At 47.3% G+C, this 20,618-nt stretch overlaps 2 protein-coding genes across 5 annotated transcripts in view; both read left to right on the top strand.

The window, feature by feature from the left end:
- The window catches only part of GDPGP1 (GDP-D-glucose phosphorylase 1), a 14,704-nt gene extending 4,580 nt beyond the window's left edge, over positions 1 to 10,124 (top strand). For 2 of the 4 annotated variants that reach the window (XM_028494896.2, XM_028494895.2), the window contains exons 2-3: positions 6,679 to 6,735; positions 7,827 to 9,200. In XM_028494896.2, coding sequence (XP_028350697.1) covers positions 7,836 to 8,993 — 1,158 coding nt within the window. In that variant the 5' untranslated portion in view covers positions 6,679 to 6,735; positions 7,827 to 7,835 and the 3' untranslated portion in view covers positions 8,994 to 9,200. Of the gene's footprint in view, positions 1 to 1,644; positions 1,728 to 6,678; positions 6,736 to 7,826 lie in introns of all 4 variants that reach the window. The other 2 variants (XM_028494899.2, XM_028494897.2) reach the window with 2 other exon arrangements.
- TTLL13 (tubulin tyrosine ligase like 13) overlaps positions 1 to 20,618 on the top strand; it is a 28,683-nt gene that overhangs the window by 5,256 nt on the left and 2,809 nt on the right. Inside the window, 15 exon segments of the mRNA XM_055087933.1 lie at positions 11,885 to 12,026; positions 12,028 to 12,138; positions 12,262 to 12,285; positions 12,502 to 12,530; positions 13,242 to 13,287; positions 13,289 to 13,358; positions 15,170 to 15,300; positions 15,777 to 15,933; positions 16,507 to 16,650; positions 17,287 to 17,372; positions 17,785 to 17,893; positions 18,371 to 18,523; positions 18,525 to 18,565; positions 20,011 to 20,153; positions 20,156 to 20,198. Of these exon segments, the coding sequence (XP_054943908.1) occupies positions 11,885 to 12,026; positions 12,028 to 12,138; positions 12,262 to 12,285; positions 12,502 to 12,530; positions 13,242 to 13,287; positions 13,289 to 13,358; positions 15,170 to 15,300; positions 15,777 to 15,933; positions 16,507 to 16,650; positions 17,287 to 17,372; positions 17,785 to 17,893; positions 18,371 to 18,523; positions 18,525 to 18,565; positions 20,011 to 20,153; positions 20,156 to 20,198 (1,429 nt within the window).

Genomic DNA, 20,618 nt, shown 5'->3' with positions numbered 1-20,618 from the left:
TTCTCTTTCATCACTTTAAATATGTCCTGCCACTCCCTTCTGGCTTGCAGAGTTTCTGCTGAAAGGTTAGTTGTTAACCTTATGGGGATTCCCTTCTATGTTATCTGTTGCTTTTCCCTTGCTGCTTTTAATATTTTTTCTTTGTATTTAATTTTTGATAGTTTGATTAATATGTGTCTTGGCATGTTTCTCCTTGGATTTATCCTGTATGGGACTCTCTGTCCTTCCTGGACTTGATTGACTCTTTCCTTTCCCATATTAGGGACGTTTTCAACTATATTCTCTTCAAATATTTTATCAGTCCCTTTCTTTTTCTCCTCTTCTTCTGGGACCTCTGTAATTCGAATGTTGGTGTGTTTAATGTTGTCCCAGAGGTCTCTGAGACTGTCCTCAATTCTTTTCATTCTTTTTTCTTTATTCTGCTCTGTGGTAGTTATTTGCACTATTTTATCTTCCAGGTGACTTATCCGTTTTTCTGCCTCAGTTATTCTGCTATTGATTCCTTCTAGAGATTTTTAAATTTCATTTATTGTGTTGTTCATCGTTGTTTGTTTGTTCTTTAGTTCTTCTAGGTCCTTGTTAAACGTTTCTTGTATTTTCTCCATTCTGTTTCCAAGATTTTGGATCATCTTTACTATCATGACTCTGAATTCTTTTTCAGGTAGACTGCCTGTTTCCTCTTCATTTGTTTGGTGTGGTGGGTTTTTACCTTGCTCCTTCATCTGCTGCGTATTTCTCTGTCTTCTTATTTAGCTTAACTTACTGTGTTTAGGGTCTCCTTTTCGCAGGTTGCACGTTCGTAGTTCCTCTTGTTTTTGGTGTCTCTCCCCAGTGGGTAAGGTTGGTTCAGTGGGTTGTGTAGGCTTCCTGGTGGAGGGGACTGGTGGATGAGGTTGGATCTTGTCCTTCTGGTGAGCAGGACCATGTCCAGTGGTGTGTTTTGGGGTGTCTGTGAACTTAGTATGATTTTAGGCAGCCTCTCTGCTAATGGGTGGGGTTGTGTTCCTGTCTTGCTAGTTGTTTGGCATGGGGTGTCCAGCACTGGAGCTTGCTAGTCGTTCAGTGGATCTGGGTGTTAGCGTTGAGACAGAGTTCTCTGGGAGAGCTCTCGCCAATTGGTATTACGTGGGGCCAGGAGGTCTCTGGTGGTCTAGTGTCCTGAACTCGGCTCTCCCACCTCAGAGGCTCTGGCCTGATAGCTGGCTGGAGCACCAAGACCCTTTCCACCACATGGCCAGGTACATGGGGAGTTTCTTGCCTTTTGGGAAGTCTGAGGTCTTCTGCCAGCATTCAGTAGGTGTTCTGTAGGAGTTGTTCCACATGTAGATGTACTTTTGATGTATTTGTGGGGATGAAGGTGATCTCTATGTCTTACTCCTCCACCATCTTGAAGGTACTCTCTGATCCATGTCTGAAGCTTCCAGTTCTGAAGCTTTGACAAGATTTCCTTCCCTCCATTCACAGCCATGTTTCTCTGCTAGCCTGTTGTTGGCAGGAGCCAGTTCCTCACAAGATAGTGGACTGAGTAGGTCACTTCCTCACTGCTTGTTGGCTGGAAGTCTCAATCAATTCTTTGCCATTTGAGTCTTTCCATAAGGTACCTTACACATGGCAGGTGGCTTCCACATATGTATGTCTCTGCAGATTCTCTCCCTGGTAGGCTGCTCTCGCACCAGCGTTCCCTGCCGGTCATGGAACTTCCAGAAGCTGAGGAGGCATGCTCCGAGGTTAATTATTTTTTATTGTTGTTTGTTTTCAGCTTTAATGAGGTATAATTTTTTTATATAAATTTATTTATTTATTCATTTATTTATCTTTGGTTGCGTTGGGTCTTCGTTGCAGTGCGCAGGCTTCTCATTGTGGTGGCTTCTCTTGTTGCAGAGCTCAGGCTGTAGGCACGTGGGCTTCAGTAGTTGTGGCTCATGGGCTCTAGAGTGCAGACTCAGTAGTTGTGGCGCACGGGCTTAGTTGCTCCACGGCATGTGGGTTCTTCCCGGACCAGGGCTCGAACCCGTGTCCCCTGCATTGGCAGGTGGATTCTTAGCCACTGTGCCGCCAGGGAAGTCCATAAATTATTAAATAGTTATTCTGAGTCATCCAGCAGTCCCTGTTAAGTCTGGTTAGCATATTGTCCTTCCTGTGCCCGATCAACCCTTGACACAGTGATAAAACTGAGTGGCTGATTTAAAAATAACTTGTAGTGCTATTTTTAAACAAAACAATTATTTTGTTTCTTGGTTGGATCTTTCAAAGGTTTGTTCATTGATCATTTTTTTATCAAAGTACCAACCCTTGGATTTGTGAATTCTTTTTTTTTGTTTTCCAAGACATTTCATTCCCCGCTTGTAATATTATTTCCCTCTTCCTCTTTTCCTTGAGACATTACATAGGATGGCCACACAGGGTTTGTCTGACGCGGTGGTATTTGATGTTTGATGTGTGAGACCTAAATGAGCCAGGCATGTGAAGAATACCTGGGAGAAGGGTATTTTAGGCTGAGAGAACATAAAGCACCAAGGCCCTGAGCAGGAGCAAGTTTAGAAGAGTGCGGAACAGAGTAGGCAAGGGAAAGAGTGGTTGGGAGGAGGTGAGGGGGGCACCGCTGAGCCTTGAGAGCCCAGAGGCCATGGTGAGGAAACGGACTTTGTTCTAGGGGCTCGAGGTCACATCCCTAGTGAATGCAAGAGCCAGAATTCAGACACCTTGTCAGCCTCCAAAACCACGTCTCTCACCTTCCTGCCAGGATGATACCGACTACACGGGCTTGTTGTGAGGGTCACCTGAGTGGACTTGGAAAGCCCCCAACCCATGCCTGGCACAACATAGACATGCGAACAGTGTGCCCTTTCTCCTGGTTTTCCTATGTAGGTTCAGTCCTGTTGTGTGGTCACTATGATTTGTCACTTTCAAGTATTCCTCTTTATTCCTAGGTATTGTTTTTGCCTCCTAGTTCACTTGAATATAAATACAACCATACCCACTTTCTACTGATCCTATTGACTGATATGTCTTTACTCGTATTTTTAGCCTTTTGGTATCATCTTGGCCCTAGGTCCTTGGTCCTAGCCCCTGGCTTTTAATGTTACTCCAAATTTGTATCTAGCCCAGACCTTACCCTTAACCTCCAGGTTTGACTGTCCCATTGCCTACACCACTTTTCTTGGATGCCCAGGCTGCATCTCAGAGTCAATAATCAAAACTGAACTCTTGGCCTCTCCCTTCCTCTAGTCAGCCTATTCTCACCCCACCTCCCCAGCATCTCCATCTCTGTAAATGCCACTGCAGTGCCTAGTTCCTGATGCCGACTCACTCCCAGCTCTTCCTTTTCTGTCAGTCCCCATAGTCAGCCTGTCAGCAGGCCCTGTTGGTTCAGCCTTCAAAACATGACCCATATCCCCAGCTCCTTTGTCTCTGTTGCCATCTGTGTTGTCCAGTTGCCCTCACTGCTCACCTGGCCACCAGAGTGGCCTCCAAAGTGACCTCTGCTTCCCCTTTGCTCCCCTACAATCCATTTTCCACACAACAGTTAGAAAAAAGTTTTTAAAATACCCGACGATCCTTATACTTAGAACTTGCCAGTGATTTCTTACTCCGTTTAGAATAAAATCCAAGTTTCTGACCATGATGCATAAGGTCCTGCAGCTAATCTTGCCCCTGCCTTTCTCTCCAGCCTCATGGGGGGGGCCACCTCCCCTGGTCGGCCATACCTCAGTAACACTACCTCCTTTCTGTTCCTTGAACAGGCCAACCGCCTGCCCTGCGAGACTTATGGCCTTGGACTTACAATTTCCTTTGCTTAGAGTACACTTTCCTCAGCTCTTCATTGTAGGCCTCTTCTCATCCTTCCTGTCTTAGGTCAGCTGTCACTTCAGAGGGCCCTGCCCTGCCCTCTTGTAGAAGTGGGATGCCCTGATCCCACCCCTTGGTCACCCTCTGTTGTATCACTTGTTTATTTCCCACAAAATGCTATCACCACGGGTAGTTAATATTTCCTTTTGCTTATCATCTGACTCCACCCCAGGATGTAAGCTCCATAAGGATATGTGTGGATTTTGTTCTCTTTATTTGCTACCATTTCCCCATTGCCTCATACACAGCAGTTACTTCATAAATACTTGGGTTTTGTGGCTCAGCTGAACGTGGAGCAGGGTGCACAGAAGAGGTGGCCCCAGAATGTCAACAGTGGGGATGACGTAGGCATTGATTCTGAATGAATGAATGAATGAGTGAATGAGATTACAAGTAAGTGAATACTTAGGTTTAGCTCAGCAAATTGTTGCATTTCTTAAATCTATTTTGAGACTCACTTAAATTTTTTCAAGTTGTGGTAAAATATACATAACATGAAATTTACCATCTTGACATTTAAAAAGTTGTGATTAAAAAACACGTAGCAGGGTTTCCCTGGTGGCACAGTGGTTGAGAATCTGCCTGCCAATGCAGGGGACACGGGTTCGAGCCCTGGTCTGGGAAGGTCCCACATGCTGCGGAGCAACTAGGCCCGTGAGCCACAACTACTGAGCCTGCGCGTCTGGAGCCTGTGCTCCGCAACAGGAGAGGCCGCGACAGTGAGGCCCGCGCACCGCGATGAAGAGTGGCCCTCGCTCGCCGCAACTAGAGAAAGCCCTCGCACAGAAAACGAAGACCCAACACAGCCAAAATTTAATTAGTTAAATTCCTCCATAAAAATACCACTAAGCTTTAAAAAAAATAAAAATAAAAAACACGTAGCATAGGGACTTCCCTGGTGGTGCAGTGGTTAAAAATCCGTCTGCCAGGGCTTCCCTGGTGGCGTGGTGGTTGAGAGTCCTCCTGCCGATGCAGGGGACACGGGTTCATGCCCCAGTCCGGGAAGATCCCACATGCCTCAGAGCGGCTGGGCCCGTGAGCCATGGCCACTGAGCCTGCGCGTCCGCAGCCTGTGCTCCGCAACGGGAGAGACTACAACAGTGAGAGGCCCGCGTACCAAAAAAAAAAAAAAAAAAAAAAAAAGAATCTGCCTGCCAATGCAGGGGACACGGGTTTGAGCCCTGGTCTGGGAAGATCCCACATGCCGCTGAGCAGCTAAGCCCGTGCACTACTGAACCTGTGATCTAGAGCCCATGAGCCACAACTACTGAAGCCTGTGTGCCACAACTACTGAAGCCCGCTTGCCTAGAGTCCATGCTCGTCAACAAGAGAAGCCATTGCGGAGAGAAGCCCACGCACCACAATGAAGAGTAGCCCCCGCCCACCGCAACTAGAGAAAGCCCGTGCACAGCAACAAAGACCCAACGCAGCCAAATATAAATAAATAAATAAATTTATTTATTAAAAAAAAAATATGGGGCTTCCCTGGCGGCGCAGTGGTTGAGGGTCCGCCTGCCGATGCAGGGGACCCGGGTTCGTGCCCCGGTCCGGGAAGATCCCACATGCAGCCGAGCGGCTGGGCCCGTGAGCCATGGCCGCTGAGCCTGTGCGTCCGGAGCCTGTGCTCCAACGGGAGAGGCCACAACAGTGAGAGGCCCGCGTAACGCAAAAAAAAAAAAAAAAAAAAAAAAAAAAAAAAAAGGGCAGTCTTCAAAAGTTAAAAAAACAAAACACGTAGCATAAAATTTAACATCTTAACATTTCTGAGTGTATAGTTCAGTAGTGTTAAATATATTCACATTGTTTGGTAGCCAATCTCCAAACCTCTTTCCTTCTTGCAAAACTGAAACTCTACGCCCTTTAAACAACAAACAATTCCTCATTTTCTCCGCCCCGCAGCCCTTGGGAACCACCATTCTACTTTCTGTCTCTATGAATTTGAGTACTTTAGGTCCCTTATATAAGTGGACTCATACAATATTTGTCCTTTGGTGACTGGCTTATTTCACTTAGCATAGTGTCCTGAAGGTCCATCCGTATTGTAACATATGTCAGCATTTCGTGCTTTTTAAGGCTGAATAACATTCCATTTTCTATATATACTGCATCTTGTTTATCCATTTATCTATCGATGGATACTTAAGTTGCTTCCACCTTTTGGCTATTGTGAATAATGCTGCTATGAACATGGGTGTACAAATATCTCTTTTTGAGACCCTACTTTTGGTTCTTTTGGATATATACCGAGAAGTGGGATTGCTGGATCATATAGTAATTCTATTTTTAATTTTTTGAGGAGCTGCTGTACTGTTTTCCATAGCAGCTGCATCACTTTACATTCCCACCAGCAGTGCACAAGGGTTCCAATTTCTCCATATCCTTGCCAATACATGTTATTTTCTGTTTTTGATAGTAGCCATCCTAAAGGATGTAAAGTGGTATCTTACTGTGATTTTGATTTGCATTTCCCTAATTAGTGATGTTGAGCATCTTTTCATGTGCTTGTTGGACATTTGCGTATCTTTGGAGAAATGTCTTAGGCTCACTTTCAATAGAATAATTAAAGATTTTATGTTTTATTGTCAATATTATGCTTAGCTCAAGTTTAAAAAAATTTTTTTATTGTGGTAAAAAACGCATAAGATTTACCACCTTAACCATTTCTAAGTGTGCAATTCAGTAGTGTTAAGTATAGTCCCATTGTTGTGCCGCCAGTCTCTAGAACTTTTTCGTCTTACAAAACTGAAACTCTATACTCATTAAACTCAGCTTGACTTTTAATATGTTGTTTTGTATGTTCTTTGTTTTTTCTGTTTTACTAATATAAAGTTTCTGGACCAGCAGAGCTGAGGGTACCCAAACTTGTACTGAGGCAACTCTACTGAGGTAAGCTTCATTCTGAAGTCCCATCTGGGCCAACAGCAGGTCGTCTCCCTGACACCTCTGGGTCCACAGGGCTCCAGGGGCCCAGTGGGAGATGAAGACAGGCACCTATATTTCTGCCTTAAAGGATTGGCCTAGGGCACTTATGATTGGCCATCCTCACCCAAATGCTTCTATGCTTGGCCATTTGGAATCACTACACAACAGTGGAAAAGCTGTTCCCACAAAGGAGTGGTCAGCTTTGAAACCTTGGCCATTCTCATGCACTGGAACACTGGTGCAGTTTTCTGGAGGGCAGTTTGACAGACTGTGTATCAAAAGCCTGGGCCGTGAGCCTACTCTGACCAGTGGTCTACTAAGATTTTATTTTAAAGGAAAATAAAAACATCTGCAAAGATAGATACACAGTATGTTCGTCACAACATTGTATATAATAGTATGAAATTGGCAGCAACGTAAATGTACAACAGTTAAAGATTTGTTAAAAAATTAAATCCGGGACTTCCCTGTGGTCCAGTGGTTAAGACTCCGCACTCCCAATGCAGGGGGCATGGGTTTGATCCCTGGTCGGGGAACTAAGATCCCACATGCCACATGGCACAGGCAAAAAAAAAAAGTCAAGATCCATCTACATATGAAAATGAGGCTAAATGTAAATTGTGATTTTTCCCTGGGCACTGGAATAAGGGTTGTAATTTATCTTTATTTTTTTAATCCATTAAGAAAGTTTACTCAATATATATAATTTTTAGAAAGAGAAAGAATTTGATTTATATTTTTAATTCAGTAGCAACGTATGCTAATCTGCAGGTGATAATTATGAGTGATTTCTGTGTTTTCAAAATATTTTACCAGAGGCATATATTACTTTTGTAATCAGAGCAAAAAGTAAAGGTTATTTGAAAATAAAAATAGGAGAGTTCCTGGTGGCCTAGTGGTTAGAATTTGGGGCTTTCACTGCCGTGGCCCAGGTTCAGCCCCTGGTTGGGAAACTGATGTCCTGCCAGCTGCGTGGCACGGCCAAATAAATAATAAAAATAAAATCTTTGGAAATGGGATAGCATCATGTACTTTTCACCTTATGATTGTTTCAGGTCAGCCCCATGGCTATGCCACATGGTTCAAATGAAACTTCCTATTTGCTACCTCCAAACAGTGAGGACTGGGGAGGGCACGGAATTCCTGACTTTGTCTATGGGCAGAAGGAACTCGTGCCAGAAGGGATTCAGTGGCCAAGGAGCGGACCCAGCCTTCTGGAAAGACTGCCACTATCTCGCTTTGACTCTGCCCTCTGCTTGGCCTGGAGGCAGCGGATGGAGCTGGGGCTGTTCCGCTACTGTCTGGGGGAGCTGCAGACCCAAACCCTTCCTGGTGCCGTGGGTTTTGTGGCTCAGCTGAATGTGGAGCGAGGTGTGCAAAGAAGGAGCCCCCAGAACATCAGGAGCGTGAGGCAGGCGTTTGACCCTGAACAGTTTAACTTCAACCAGATCCGGCCAGGAGAAGTCCTCTTCCGCTTGCACCGGGAGCCCGATCTCCCCAGTGCTCTCCAGCAAGACGACATCCTCGTGGTGATCAATGTCAGCCCCTTGGAGTGGGGCCACGTGCTGCTGGTGCCCGAGCCCGCCCGAGGGCTCCCCCAGCGCCTGCTGCCAGGGGCACTGCAGGCCGGGGTTGAAGCTGTGCTGCTGAGCTCACACCCAGGCTTCCGAGTCGGCTTCAACAGCCTGGGCGGCCTGGCCTCAGTGAACCACCTCCACCTGCATGGTTATTACCTGGCCCACAGACTGCCCGTGGAGGGGGCCCCAAGCGAACCCCTGGATCCTGGGGGCCGTCTGCATCTGCTCCAGGCCCTCCCAGCTCCTGGCTTCCTCTTCTACACTAGCGGGACAGGGCCCGACTTGGAAGCCTTGATAAGCAGGGTATGTCGGGCCACTGACTATCTGACTGACCACGAGATTGCACATAACTTGTTTGTGACCCGGGGGGCTCCACCTGGAAAGACATCATCTTCCTCAGCCCTCACGGGGGTCCGAGTAATTCTTTGGGCCCGGAAGTCCAGCTTTGGGATAAAGGAAGGCGAGGCCTTCAATGTTGCCCTCTGTGAGCTGGCTGGGCACCTCCCTGTCAAAACGTCCCAGGACTTCAGCAGCCTGACAGAGGCGGCAGCTCTGGCCGTCATCCGAGACTGTCTGCTGCCCCCAGCCCAGGCAGGAGAGGTGCAGGCAGCACTGGTGGCCTTGATAGCCAAGGAGGAGCAGTAATCCTTCCAGAAGTATTTATTTTGTAACCAATCTAAGTCTCTTTCTGGAAAGCTGTCCATCATGATCATGTGGGCACGTTCATGAATGCCTTCTCACCTGTCTCAGCCTAAGGGGAGGGATAAAGAACTGGTAAGTGGTCTCTTTACGGAGGAGGATACCTTGGAATAAATCGAATGAATGAGCCCTCATGGATGTATCTGCTGCTTTTCACCTTTCTTCTTAGATAAGCCCCAGGGATGTCAAACCTATTGTTAAGAAGGGAGTGTGTGCAAGAGTTAACACACTCCTGACTTGTATATGCCAACTTTTCTCTTCCTTTCTTATCAAATCTTAGCAAAGTGATAGTTTATCACTTCCTCTGTTCTTGCCTCTCTGCCTGTTCTCCCTTTGCCCGCCACTGAGTTGTATTTCTTCATCCTGCCCCTACATATGTCCCCTCCATCCATATGCCCTATTTATAGCACATTCTTCACCTACCTGGTCACCTTGAATTTTCCTTCAGCCCCAAAGCTGAGCTGAGTGTTCTTCACATACATCATTTCATGTGAAAACAAGGTGTCCTCACAACTTGAAAGTTGCAGGTCCTCTTAATACCCCCATTTAACAGACGAAGATATGGAGGCTGACAGAGGTTTAGTAATTTGTCCAAGGTCAGATGGCTCAAAAGTAGTGGAGTCAGGACAGCAACACAGGCAATCAGACACCTGAAGCCAAGCTGGGGCTGTGCACGTGTGACTGCCATGTTAATAAAGTCTCATTGAGATGAAGCAGAATATGCATCACGACCCATTTCATAAGAAAATCAGTTTAACATTTAAATTCCTATAAACAATTTTTGGTCACCCTCATGTTTGGGCATATTGCAGTAATTTCAGCTTAATGCCTCTTTGTGCAAGCCTTTGCAAATGTGGGCTCCAATAACATCACTTTATTTTGCTCGCTCACTCTCTGAAGGGAGTGCAGATGACCATTAGAGCAAAGTGGACTTTTTGTGTAGAAGGTGATGAGTCCAAATACCAGGATTTCCCCAGTTTTTTCCTTAGGATTAATGTTCAGAGGAGAGCCTTTTCTGGCCCCAAATAAGTTTTTCCACAAAAAGTGAAAGTCAAATAGGTTTTCTTTATGGTGGTACTTCTTAGCCATGAATACTCTGTGAATCGTCAAGAAGGGGATTTATGGAAGCTTTTTCTGAGCTTGAATATGGAACACCTAGGAGACCCTTTGTATCCAGAGCCCTGGGCTTTGAGCACAGTAGGTAAGTAAGAAGGGACAATCCAGCTCAGGGCCTCTCCACCGCTTTGCTTTTTGTTTGTTTGTTGTCTTTTTTGATGGAGGGTCTCGTACTAAGGGGTTTTGGACTTGATCTAATGGGAAACCTTGAAGAGTTTGAAATTGGGGAGTAACAAATATGCATTTTAGGGCGAATACTTAAGCTGCAGTGGATGGATGGATGGATGAAGGAAGGAAAAATAGAATAAGGGAATCCAATTAAGAGGCTGCTTAATGGTGGCAATTTAGGCAAGAAATGATGATGGTTCAGGTGCTAGAACAGTGCCTGGAACGTTAAATATTTGTCGAAAGAGTGAGAAAAATGTGCGTCCTGAAAGGCAAGGGACTCCAAAGCATTTCAAGGAGGGGGTAATAGAGTATCATACACTGAAGGGAGGTCAAGAAATCTGTGAATCGGAAAATGTACATGTCTTTTTAGAGGAGCGAAATTTTTTAAGTGTCCTTTAGATTTAGGCACATGGGATAATCTTAAAGTGACAAATGGGGCGGAGTTTGGTGGAGGTGGCAATCGGAGGTAAAGCGGATGGACATCAGGAAAAGATGGCGACATTAAAGCAGTCTGATGAGCACCTCCAGGGCACGTGTGATAATCACGGCAGTCCCTCCCAAGTGCTGGGACTGCTCTAGACATGGTTACTAAAAACACTCACTGAAGGAAGGCAAGCAGGTATTCGTCCCGAACACTGAGTTGGCCAAATCCCGGGAGCTTGGCCCGCGGATTCAGGAAAGGGTTGGGGTCGTGCGAACTGGCGTGAAAGCGTGAAAGCGGAAGGACTAGAAGTCCTATCACGCATCGGGTCAGTTGCCGCAAGAATCCGCTCTCCAGTGCCAGGCGCTCGATTGCGCTTCCTACGGCAGCCCCGGGGCAAACGTCTCAGGCACCCGCCCAAGATGGCCTCTGCTGGCTCCCGAGTGTGGTTCTAGGAAAGGCCCCGCCCCCAGGACGCTTCTCACACGGGGGCCGCCCTCGTGTCCATGGCGACGGCGGCGGCGGCTGCCTGCTTGCTTCCGAAGGGCGGTAGTGAGCGACCAGCTGAGTCCAGCACCAGGCCGATAGGGGCGGACCCGGCAGCCCCTCCGCTCTCGGAACCTGGGGTGGGCAGGGTCCGCCGGGGACTTCCCCTTCGCTATCAGAGCCCAGGGGGTCTTGGCCATTGGGTGCCTGGCCCCAGTGTGTCTGTATGGAGAAAATGAATCATGGAACAGGGAAAAGGCTGGCCTAGGCGACCTTTGGTCTTCAGCTCTATTTTTCAAAGTGAAGGTCCCCCCAGCACCCCCAGCCATCCCCCATCACATTCAAGAACAAAAACGCTATGGTCATGGTCCCTGCCAGCTCAGTTCAGCTCCTGCATGCACCCCAGAGTATTGCATGGAGTGGTCTTGGATAATTGGGGCTTGTCAGCGAATCTAACATCTCATAGGCATCCCACGGACCCCATGACCTATTTGGAAACATCCCATTCTGTAGTGGGACTGCTCTGTTCTGAAGGAGCAGCAACATTCCCTTATAACACCATGAAGGTCCTTGGGTGGATTCCTGCCGGCCTTCCTGGGCCTGGAGGGAAGTCATATACATTTCACTCCCACCCCTCTCTCCTCAGAATCTAAGAGGATGGAGCCAAGTACCTGTAAGACCAGTGAATCAGAGGAAAACTATGGTGAAGAAGAGGAATCTGAGGAGTGTGTCAAAGGGGAAGCTACCATCCCTTCTAACCCTTCTCAGCAGGCACTCTCAAAGGCTGACTAATGCATTTAGGAATGGAGTTCCTTTATCCATTGTAGCCAAGAAAATACCAAAGAAAATCAAAACCCCAGCTGACCCAGATGAATTAGAAGTTGAGAGGAGAAAGAGAAGGTGGAAACACAGGTAACCGTTCCCTGGACCCCCTCACTTGCCCAGCTCCAGAGAGTAACCCTCTGCCGTTCAGCAGTCAGTCTGGTATCCAAAGTCTTCCCTTTAGCCTAGGAAAGAGAACAGGAAATACAGGAGGTCATTAGCCTTTTTGTACAACAAAAACAAAATTCAGAATCACTTGGGCTGTCTTAGTTTAGAATTTCGGCACGTTTATATCATCCTGGTCTTTAAGTGGCTTCTAGAGAAAATGAATTGCACTGTTAATCTGTTGGGTGTCTCTTCTTCTGGGTGCCTGGCAGCCCAGGGTCCTTCTCTCCTTCTGCCTGATTTCTGCTATTCCTCCATTCCAGACCCCTGGCCATCCAATCTGACCAACTGCAAGTATGAGAGTGGTAAGCACCCAGCTCGTCACTCACACCACTGGGCATAAGAGGACATTTAGGGCTGCGGCTTTCACTCTGGAGATGGTCCCCCCCAGCCCCTGGATCTTGTTAGGCTGGCCTATAACCTGTACTGAGCCTCCTGGCTCAGCTACCAGTAGCTGACACATCACTGTTCCAGTTAGTCTCAGTGGTAGAGTAGGAATCTCCAGTTAGCTAACAAGAAAAAAAATGACAAAAATCACCATCCCTCCCCGCCCAGAGATGAGATGAGACCAGGTTAAAACTGTTTTTTCAAGGCAACTTTTGAGGTGGCTTCAGCAATTAAGAAAAAAAAAAAAAAATCACCAGCTAGGATAGTCATTTCTTCCTCCCCTCATCCCCACTGGCATCTGTGCTACGGGTGCCCCAAAGTGTGAGGTGCCAGTGTGACCCCTTCCGAGGGTCAGCTCTGCAGGCCAGAAACCATCCTAATTGAGAGGACTGACAGGAACAGAGATCCAGTCTCTAGTTTTCTGTCAAATTTTGGAAGGACCCTGACAGCCTCGTGAACTTGGAATTGTCGCAATGGTAACTAAACTGAGGTAAGCAGCGCTGAGGTAAGAACTACCTCCTTCTTCATCCCGCTCCCTGGTCAGGTCTGTTCCTTACCCAACCCAGCTGCAGTCCCAAGGTTTGCTGCCAGTGCCCAGGCTGGCTCCACTGACCTCCCTCTCTCTACAGTGCGTCGGGCAGCCCAAATGTGTGGCCTGAAGGAGGTGGGGGAGGACAAAGTGGACTGTGTACTGGACAGACTGCTCTGTCTCACTGGAACGAGTCATGGACATGAAGAGGTTTCAGGTACAACCTCCAGACCCAAGATCCTAAAGGAGCTATGCCCCAGAATGACTACTCCTACCCTTGCACCCAGGCACCCGAGGCTGCCACTCTTGGTGGCTATACCCCTATGCAGAGCAGGAAAGGCCATGGCCAGGGGCTTCTGCACCAATGGAAATATTCTCCTCTTGGGTCTCTGGAACTTCTGTCATCTGAAGGAAGTGTCTGCTGGCCACATCCTATCTCAATATATGCTGCTTGCCTGGAAGCAAGCTCAGCTGGTCCCTCCAGGGCAGGTGAGCCTATCTTAGGGTGAAGACTGGGAGCTTCAGAGCTAACAGTAGAGCCAGCTGAATGATCCAGCCTTCTAAGCAGCTTAGCCTAGCACTCCACATCCATTAAGAATCAGTGTGGGGTCCTGCATAGCAGCAAGAAAGTCAGGAAAGATGGACCAGGGTCCACAAGAAGATATTACTTCTGTTTTTTCTAAATAAATTTATTAATTTATTTTTGGCTGCATTGGGTCTCTGTTTCTTCGCCCCTTGGAGGGAGTAGGGGGGACTACTTTACATTGCGGTTGCGCGGGCTTCTCATTACGGTGGCTTCTCTTGCTGCGGAGCATGGGCTCTAGGCGCGCGGGCTTCAGTAGTTGTGGCTCGTGGGCTCTAGGCGCGCGGGCTCTAGAGCGCAGGCTCAGTAGTTGTGGCGCGTGGGCTTAGTTGCTCTGCCACATGTGGGATCTTCCCCGACCAAGGCTTGAACCCGTGTCCCCTGCACTGGCAGGCGGATTCTTAACCTCTGCGCCACCAGGGAAGCCCCAGATATTACTTCTTCATGGTATTTTTGTTATCCTCTAATTGGGTCTTTGTGGTGGTTAGCAATAAAATAATTTAAAAGTGTCTGTAGGCTTATTTTGAGGGAAGGCAAGCAGGGAGCTGAGACTATCACCTATCCCACGAATTATGGGAGAAGAGCGAGAGCGAGAGACTGCTAGAAGCGCTCAAAAAGCCCCTAAGAAGGGGCATGCAGAGAGCAGTTGTGAGATGAGGGTAACAATAACAGCATTTATTGAGGTCGGACACTGTTAAATGCTTTTACATTCTCACCTCATTAAATCCTCAAAAAGATACCCTTACGTTTTTTTTGTTTTTTTGGCTTCCGCCACAGCTTGTGGGATCTTAGTTGCCCAACCAGGGATCGAACCCGTGCCCCCTGCAGTGAAAGCATCAAGTCCTAACCACTGGACCGCTAGGGAATTCCCAAAAGATACCCTTATGTTAAGGACACTGAGGCTCAGAAATACTCAGTTCTCACAGCTCATGAGGGGAAAAACCAGAGAGCACTGAACCTCCCCGCCCTGAGGGCCAGAGCAGCGGGGGTTTCCAGCAGGCCACCCTGGCAATGCCTTGCCCTCTCAGAGTGCCACTGCCGTTCATTCCCTGGGGCTGCTCCTTACTTTCCTTTCTCTTTGGGGAAATGTTTTCTCATTTGTTTTGTGTTATTCCGCACCAGTTATTCCTATAGGGCTTGTCCCCGGTAGTCTGAGGGATGTTATAAGGTGGCTAGAAGGCCCAAAGTCCTGGCTAGCCCTTCTCACCGGCCCTCATTTGCTAACCTTGCTGTGTATGTGTGTTTTGGGGAGAGGCCAAGCGTCAGTTTCCCACCTGCCTTAGGGAACCTTCCTTTTCTCCCTTGGGGACTAGGTGCAGTGTTTACCTCCACTGTGACTTCTCCCTTGACCTCCCCAGTCCTTTTCCACTGCTATCTGGAATGTTCAGTCCTCAGGAACTGCCCCTTACTCTGGGCGATAGTATAACCAACTGGCTCTGTTTCAGAAAATCAACCACTTCCCTGGCATGACAGAAATCTGCCGCAAAGATCTGCTGGCTCGGAACCTCAACCGCATGCAGAAACTCTATCCTACTGAGTGCAACATCTTCCCGTGCACCTGGTGCCTCCCTGCAGAGTGAGTGAGCCTGGCTCCCCAGGTTGAGATTCTGGGGGAGGAAAGGGTTCGCCATCTCAGTTCCCACCAGACTGGCTCTGGGACCTAGAATGTCTCAGGGGGATGGAAGTAGAAGGGAAGTTTTAGCTGAAAAGAAAAGAGAAGTTTAAAGAAAAGTAGGTCTCAAACTATTATGTATAAAATAAACTACAAGGATATATTGTACAACACAGGGAATAGAGCCAATATTTTAAAGTAACTATAAATAGTGTATAACCTTTAAAAATTGTGAATAACTATGTTGTACACCTGGAACTTATATAATGTTGTACCTCAACTATACAATTTAAAAAAAAACAAAAGAAAAAGAGAAAAGTAGGTGTGAGACTGAGTACTCCAGGAAGAGCAGGGATTGGACAGCAGGAAGAACCCCCCAGGGCCCTGGTTCAGCCATCATGCACAGAAACCCTCTCACCACCACCCTCCTCTGCATATAGCTATAGGGACTTCCAGTCCTATGTTCGTCAGCGAAAAACCCGCACTTATATCTGTAAGCCAGACAGGGGCAGTCAGGGATGTGGCATCTTCATCACCCAAAATCCACAGGAGATCAAGCCAGGAGAACACATGATGTGCCAGCAATACATCTCCAAGGTGAAGGGTGCCTCAGGACCACCAGGCCCCTCTGCCAGCACTGGGTGCCTCATCTCTCCCAAAGCCAGGGAGGAAGACAGTTTTAGGCTCCTATCCTTCCTGCCATCCTCGTTATTTGGGAGGCAGCATGGGCCATGGTTCAGAGCCAACCTGCTCTGAATCTGAGTTTCTCTACTTTCTAGATATGTGAGCTTGGGCAAATTTCTAACTTTTTCCATGCCTCAGTTGCCTCATCTGTTAATAGGCATAAAAACAGTAACTACCTTATACGGTTACTGTGAAAAAAAATTTTTTTTTGGTTACTGTGAAAATTAAATGAGTTATTATGTATCTGAAGTGCTTACAACAGTTTATGGTACATAGTAAGTACTTCAAAAGTACAGTCGGCCCTCCCTCCATATCTGCAGATGTGGAACCCGTGGATATGGAGGGCTGACACCATTTTATACAATGGACTTGAGCACCCGTGGAGTTTGGTATCCATGGGGGGTGGGGGTCCTGGATCCAATCTCCTGCAGATACTGAGTGACCACTATATTATTACTTTTCCCTGGTGGGTTTGCATGCTCTCAGCCCTTCCTCATTGATGGCTTCAAGTTTGACATGCGAATCTATGTCCTGATCACATCCTGTGACCCTCTTCGGATCTCCATGTATGAGGAGGGCCTGGCCCGCTTTGCCACCATGCCCTACGTGGAGCCCAGCCACAGCAACCTGGTAAGAGGCCAGCTGGGGAAATTACCTGCCAGTCCAGTGTTTAAGACTTCGCCTTCCAATGCAGGGGGTGTGGGTTCAATCCCTGGTCGGGGAGCTAAGATCCCACATGCCTCCTGGCCAGAAAACCAAAATGTAAAACAGAAGCAATATTGTAACAGATTCAATAGAGACTTTAAAAAATGGTCCACATAAAAATAAAAAAATTCTTTAGAAAAAAAAAAATCCTAAAAAAAAAAAAAAAAAGAGGCCAGGCAGCAACACTAGGGTGCAGGGCAGCAACACTAGGGTGCAGGGCAGCACCCTCTTCTCTTCCACTGCCACGAGTGCTGAGGTTCTGTGGAGAAACCAGGTAGAGGGGCTTGTCATGCAGCTAGCTTGTCACACATGAACAAGGAGTGAAGCCTGGAGCGCCTTGGCACCTGGCTGGAAGGACAGCATTCAGGGGGTGCTGACTGCGGAAAAGCCATGCCTGCAGGAAGGGCACACCCCTTCCCCAGGAGCTTACAGGACAGTCCTCCGTGAAGAGGGACAGGAGATGAGCCATCCAGGGGCGAGGTAGGTAATCAGAAGGCAACGAAGGGCTGGAGAGAAGAACTGCATGGAAGTAGCCTGTCCACAGGGCCACTCTCTTCCCAGGATGACATCTGCATGCACCTGACCAACTATGCCATCAACAAACACAATGAGAATTTTGTCCGGGATGATGCTGTGGGCAGTAAGAGGTATGCCCTACTCTGTTTTCTCCTCTTTCTCGGCCCTTTAGCCCCACAGTCTCAGCAGAGCTGAGTTGGCCCTTGGGAGGTTGAGCTGGCTCAACCTTTATAGACCCCTGTCTTGTGCCTGACCACCAAGTGCAGCCCCAAACCCCACCCTATAATTAAACCCTGCTCCAAGCTGGCGGCAACCCCTTAAAGCACAATGAACCTAGGCACGGAATTAGGATCAGTGTTAGGGAGCTTCCCATCTGCACCCCGGCCCCACTGGTCTTCCTCTGAGCACTGGGCCTCACAGGAAGCTGTCAACACTCAACGCCTGGCTGCGAGAGCACAGCTACGACCCCTGAGAGCTGTGGGGAGACACTGAGGACATCATCATCAAAGCCATCATCTCAGCACATTCTGTTCTTCGCCACAGCTACCGAACCTGTTTTCCCCAGTATCTGAGTGGAGGTACATGTGCCTGTTTTGAGATCCTCGGTTTTGACATCTTGCTGGACCACAAGCAGAAGCCCTGGCTGCTGAAGGTGAGGATTATCTCCCGGGCCTTGCAAAACCAAGGTTCTCCCCTGAACAGGACACCTGGGATAGGAGTGTATTCAGGTGGTGGAACACAGAATGGGGGATGCAGAGGCACTAGGGTGGATAGGATCTAGCAGAAGGTGTAAGACATTTGCTCTTTTGACCTGCTAAATCCAATCTTGGTGGTCTCTGGCCTCCACCATAGGAACCCAGGTTTTGGATCCCAAAAGTTCCTCATGTAAGGCTTGCCTTTAAGGACACTATCGCTATAGAGTCAGGCTGTCTGATTTGCTCTCACCAGCCTATGCACTGGAGGGATCTCTGTAGCAGAGTCCTGTGGCCTTGGAAGTCAGAACATCCAGCTTCCTTGGCTGAGGCCACTGGAGGGGGATGTCTCTCCTAGAACCTCCAGCTGGGCCTGCAAGAATCATGACCTGCTCAGGTGGTCTAGGAAGGGGATGGATAATGACTCCTCCCGGCAGGTAAACCGCTCTCCAAGCTTCACCACCAACTCACACCTTGATCGAGAAGTGAAGGATGCACTTCTCTGTGATGCCATGACCCTTGTCAACCTCCGGGGCTGTGAAAAAAGAAAGCTGGTAGAAGAGGATAAGCAGCGAGTCAAGGAGAGGCTTTTTCCAGTGCCACCAACAGCCAAGAGAAGCCAGGGGCCTCAGGTGTTTGACGTGTGTTTAGTTGTGTAACTTACCTTCTTTTGTTATTACTTTCCTGAGATTAAAAGTCCTTCTCTAGATGGAGAAGGCAGTCTGGGGCTGATTAACCATTAAAAACATTTTTTTTTGCATTGATAATACACCACATATCATAGATAAGTGATGCACTATCTATGCAAATTCCAAAGACACAGTGAATAGTCTCTCTCCTACCGTCCTCCTCCAGCTACTCAGTTTTCCTCCCTGGAGCCAATCAATGTTCCCTGGGTCATGTGTATACTTTCACAAACATTTAATGCACATATATACAGGTATTTATATAAATTGTTTTTCTCCCTTTACCCAGACAATAGCATAACTTTCACACTGTCTGTACCCTACTTACCAATGCATTTTAGAGCTATTTCCTATTAGCATGTAAGGAACTTTATGGGGTTTGTTCTTTTTTTTTTTTTTATTTTCAACAAAGCTCCTCTAGAAACCATTACCTAAGAAGGTTTATAATTATGAAACAGAGAAAACAGATTAGTCATTCAATAATAGGTTATTGTTTAAATTAGTATTGTTTACCCACTGTTGTTTTAATTGTAAGATGGGTTACAAACATGGTAATGTGTTGCTGATACTCAATTATAATTTGTTAATGATAATAAAAATGAACTTGAGTAGAGTGAGGATTATTCCTGTAATAGCATCACTCTTCACCACTTGCATTGCGATATGCAGGCCAGTGTGTATCTGATTTGCCATGATATCCTGAGGACCTGGCACACAATAGGCACTCAAATGTCTGTGTGAATGAAGGTGAAGTATAACTGTAAATACCCTAGGTATTCCCACGAGACTGGACTGTGCACATGTCTTTCAATGAGGAAAAAAGGTTGAAAACTACTGGACTTAGAAAACAACAGTACAATCATAGAATCAGAATACTAGGCAGCCATTTTAAAATGTTATATGATCCCATTTTCATCTAAAACAAAGAAGGAAGGAAAGGAAGGAATAAAGAAAGAACAAGGTAATGAGTGGCAAAGCCAGGGTTGACTCAGTAAGTCCTGCCCTAGAGTCCATGCTCATAGCCAATATGCTTATTTCACAGTAAGATTAGAGGTTTTTATCTTCTTTTTGCTCTTCGAAATTTTCTGTAATTAACATATACTACTCTATAATCAGAAACCTAAAAGACTATGATAACTTGGAGTGCTAGTTTACAAGTGGACACCATTGCACTTAAGATGAAAACCAGATTTCTGAAAGTCAAGCCTATTTTCATAGCTACACACAGGTGGGACTGGCCACAGATGGGCTTGGCAGCTTTTTGCCACATGGTCGGGGCCAAAAAGGCCATGAAGCTAGCAGCAGGTTCTCAAAGCCTCAGCCAGCCTTCCTCTCCCTACTGAACATTCTCACAGTCCTTCCTTGACTCACCCTGAGCTTGGTTTCCACAGGCGAGAACAAACTGAGTCATCCCATGCAGCAATGCTGGACCAGGAACGCTCCGAGGATTCCCACCTGGGGGGGGGATACCAGCGGATCTACCCTGGGCCTGACACGGAGAAGTATGCGCCCTTCTTCAAGCACAACGGCTCCCTCTCTGGGAGACTGCTGCTTCCAAGGCCAGAGAAGAGTGTGCCAGGTACTTTGCCCTACATTCTCCTCTGTCCACCTGGGTGGGGGCAAATCCTGAAGCTGAATTGCTCCTCAGCAGGGTGGAGAGGAAGCCAGACACTTGAGGAAAGAGGAATGGAGTTACAAATTCTATCAAACTCTTTTTTAATCTTTAAAAAAAATTTTTTAATTGAAGTATAGTTAATTACAAAGCTGAGACTTCCTCGCACCCTCCGCTTTTTTTGGCTGCGCCGTGTGGCTTGTGGGATCTTCCCCGACCAAGGATTGAACCCAGGTCCTCGGCAGTGAAAGCGCAGAGTCCTTACCACTGGACCGCCAGGGAACTCCTTCTATCAGACTCTTTTTTTTTTTTTTTTTTTTTTTTTTGTGGTATGCGGGCCTCCCTTTGTTGTGGGCTCTCCCGTTTCGGGGCACCGGCGCCCGACGC

This window comes from Physeter macrocephalus, chromosome 11, assembly GCF_002837175.3.
Source record: "Physeter macrocephalus isolate SW-GA chromosome 11, ASM283717v5, whole genome shotgun sequence".
Taxonomy (NCBI): Eukaryota; Metazoa; Chordata; class Mammalia; order Artiodactyla; family Physeteridae; genus Physeter; species Physeter macrocephalus.
This window is presented reverse-complemented; position numbering and strand designations above follow the sequence as displayed.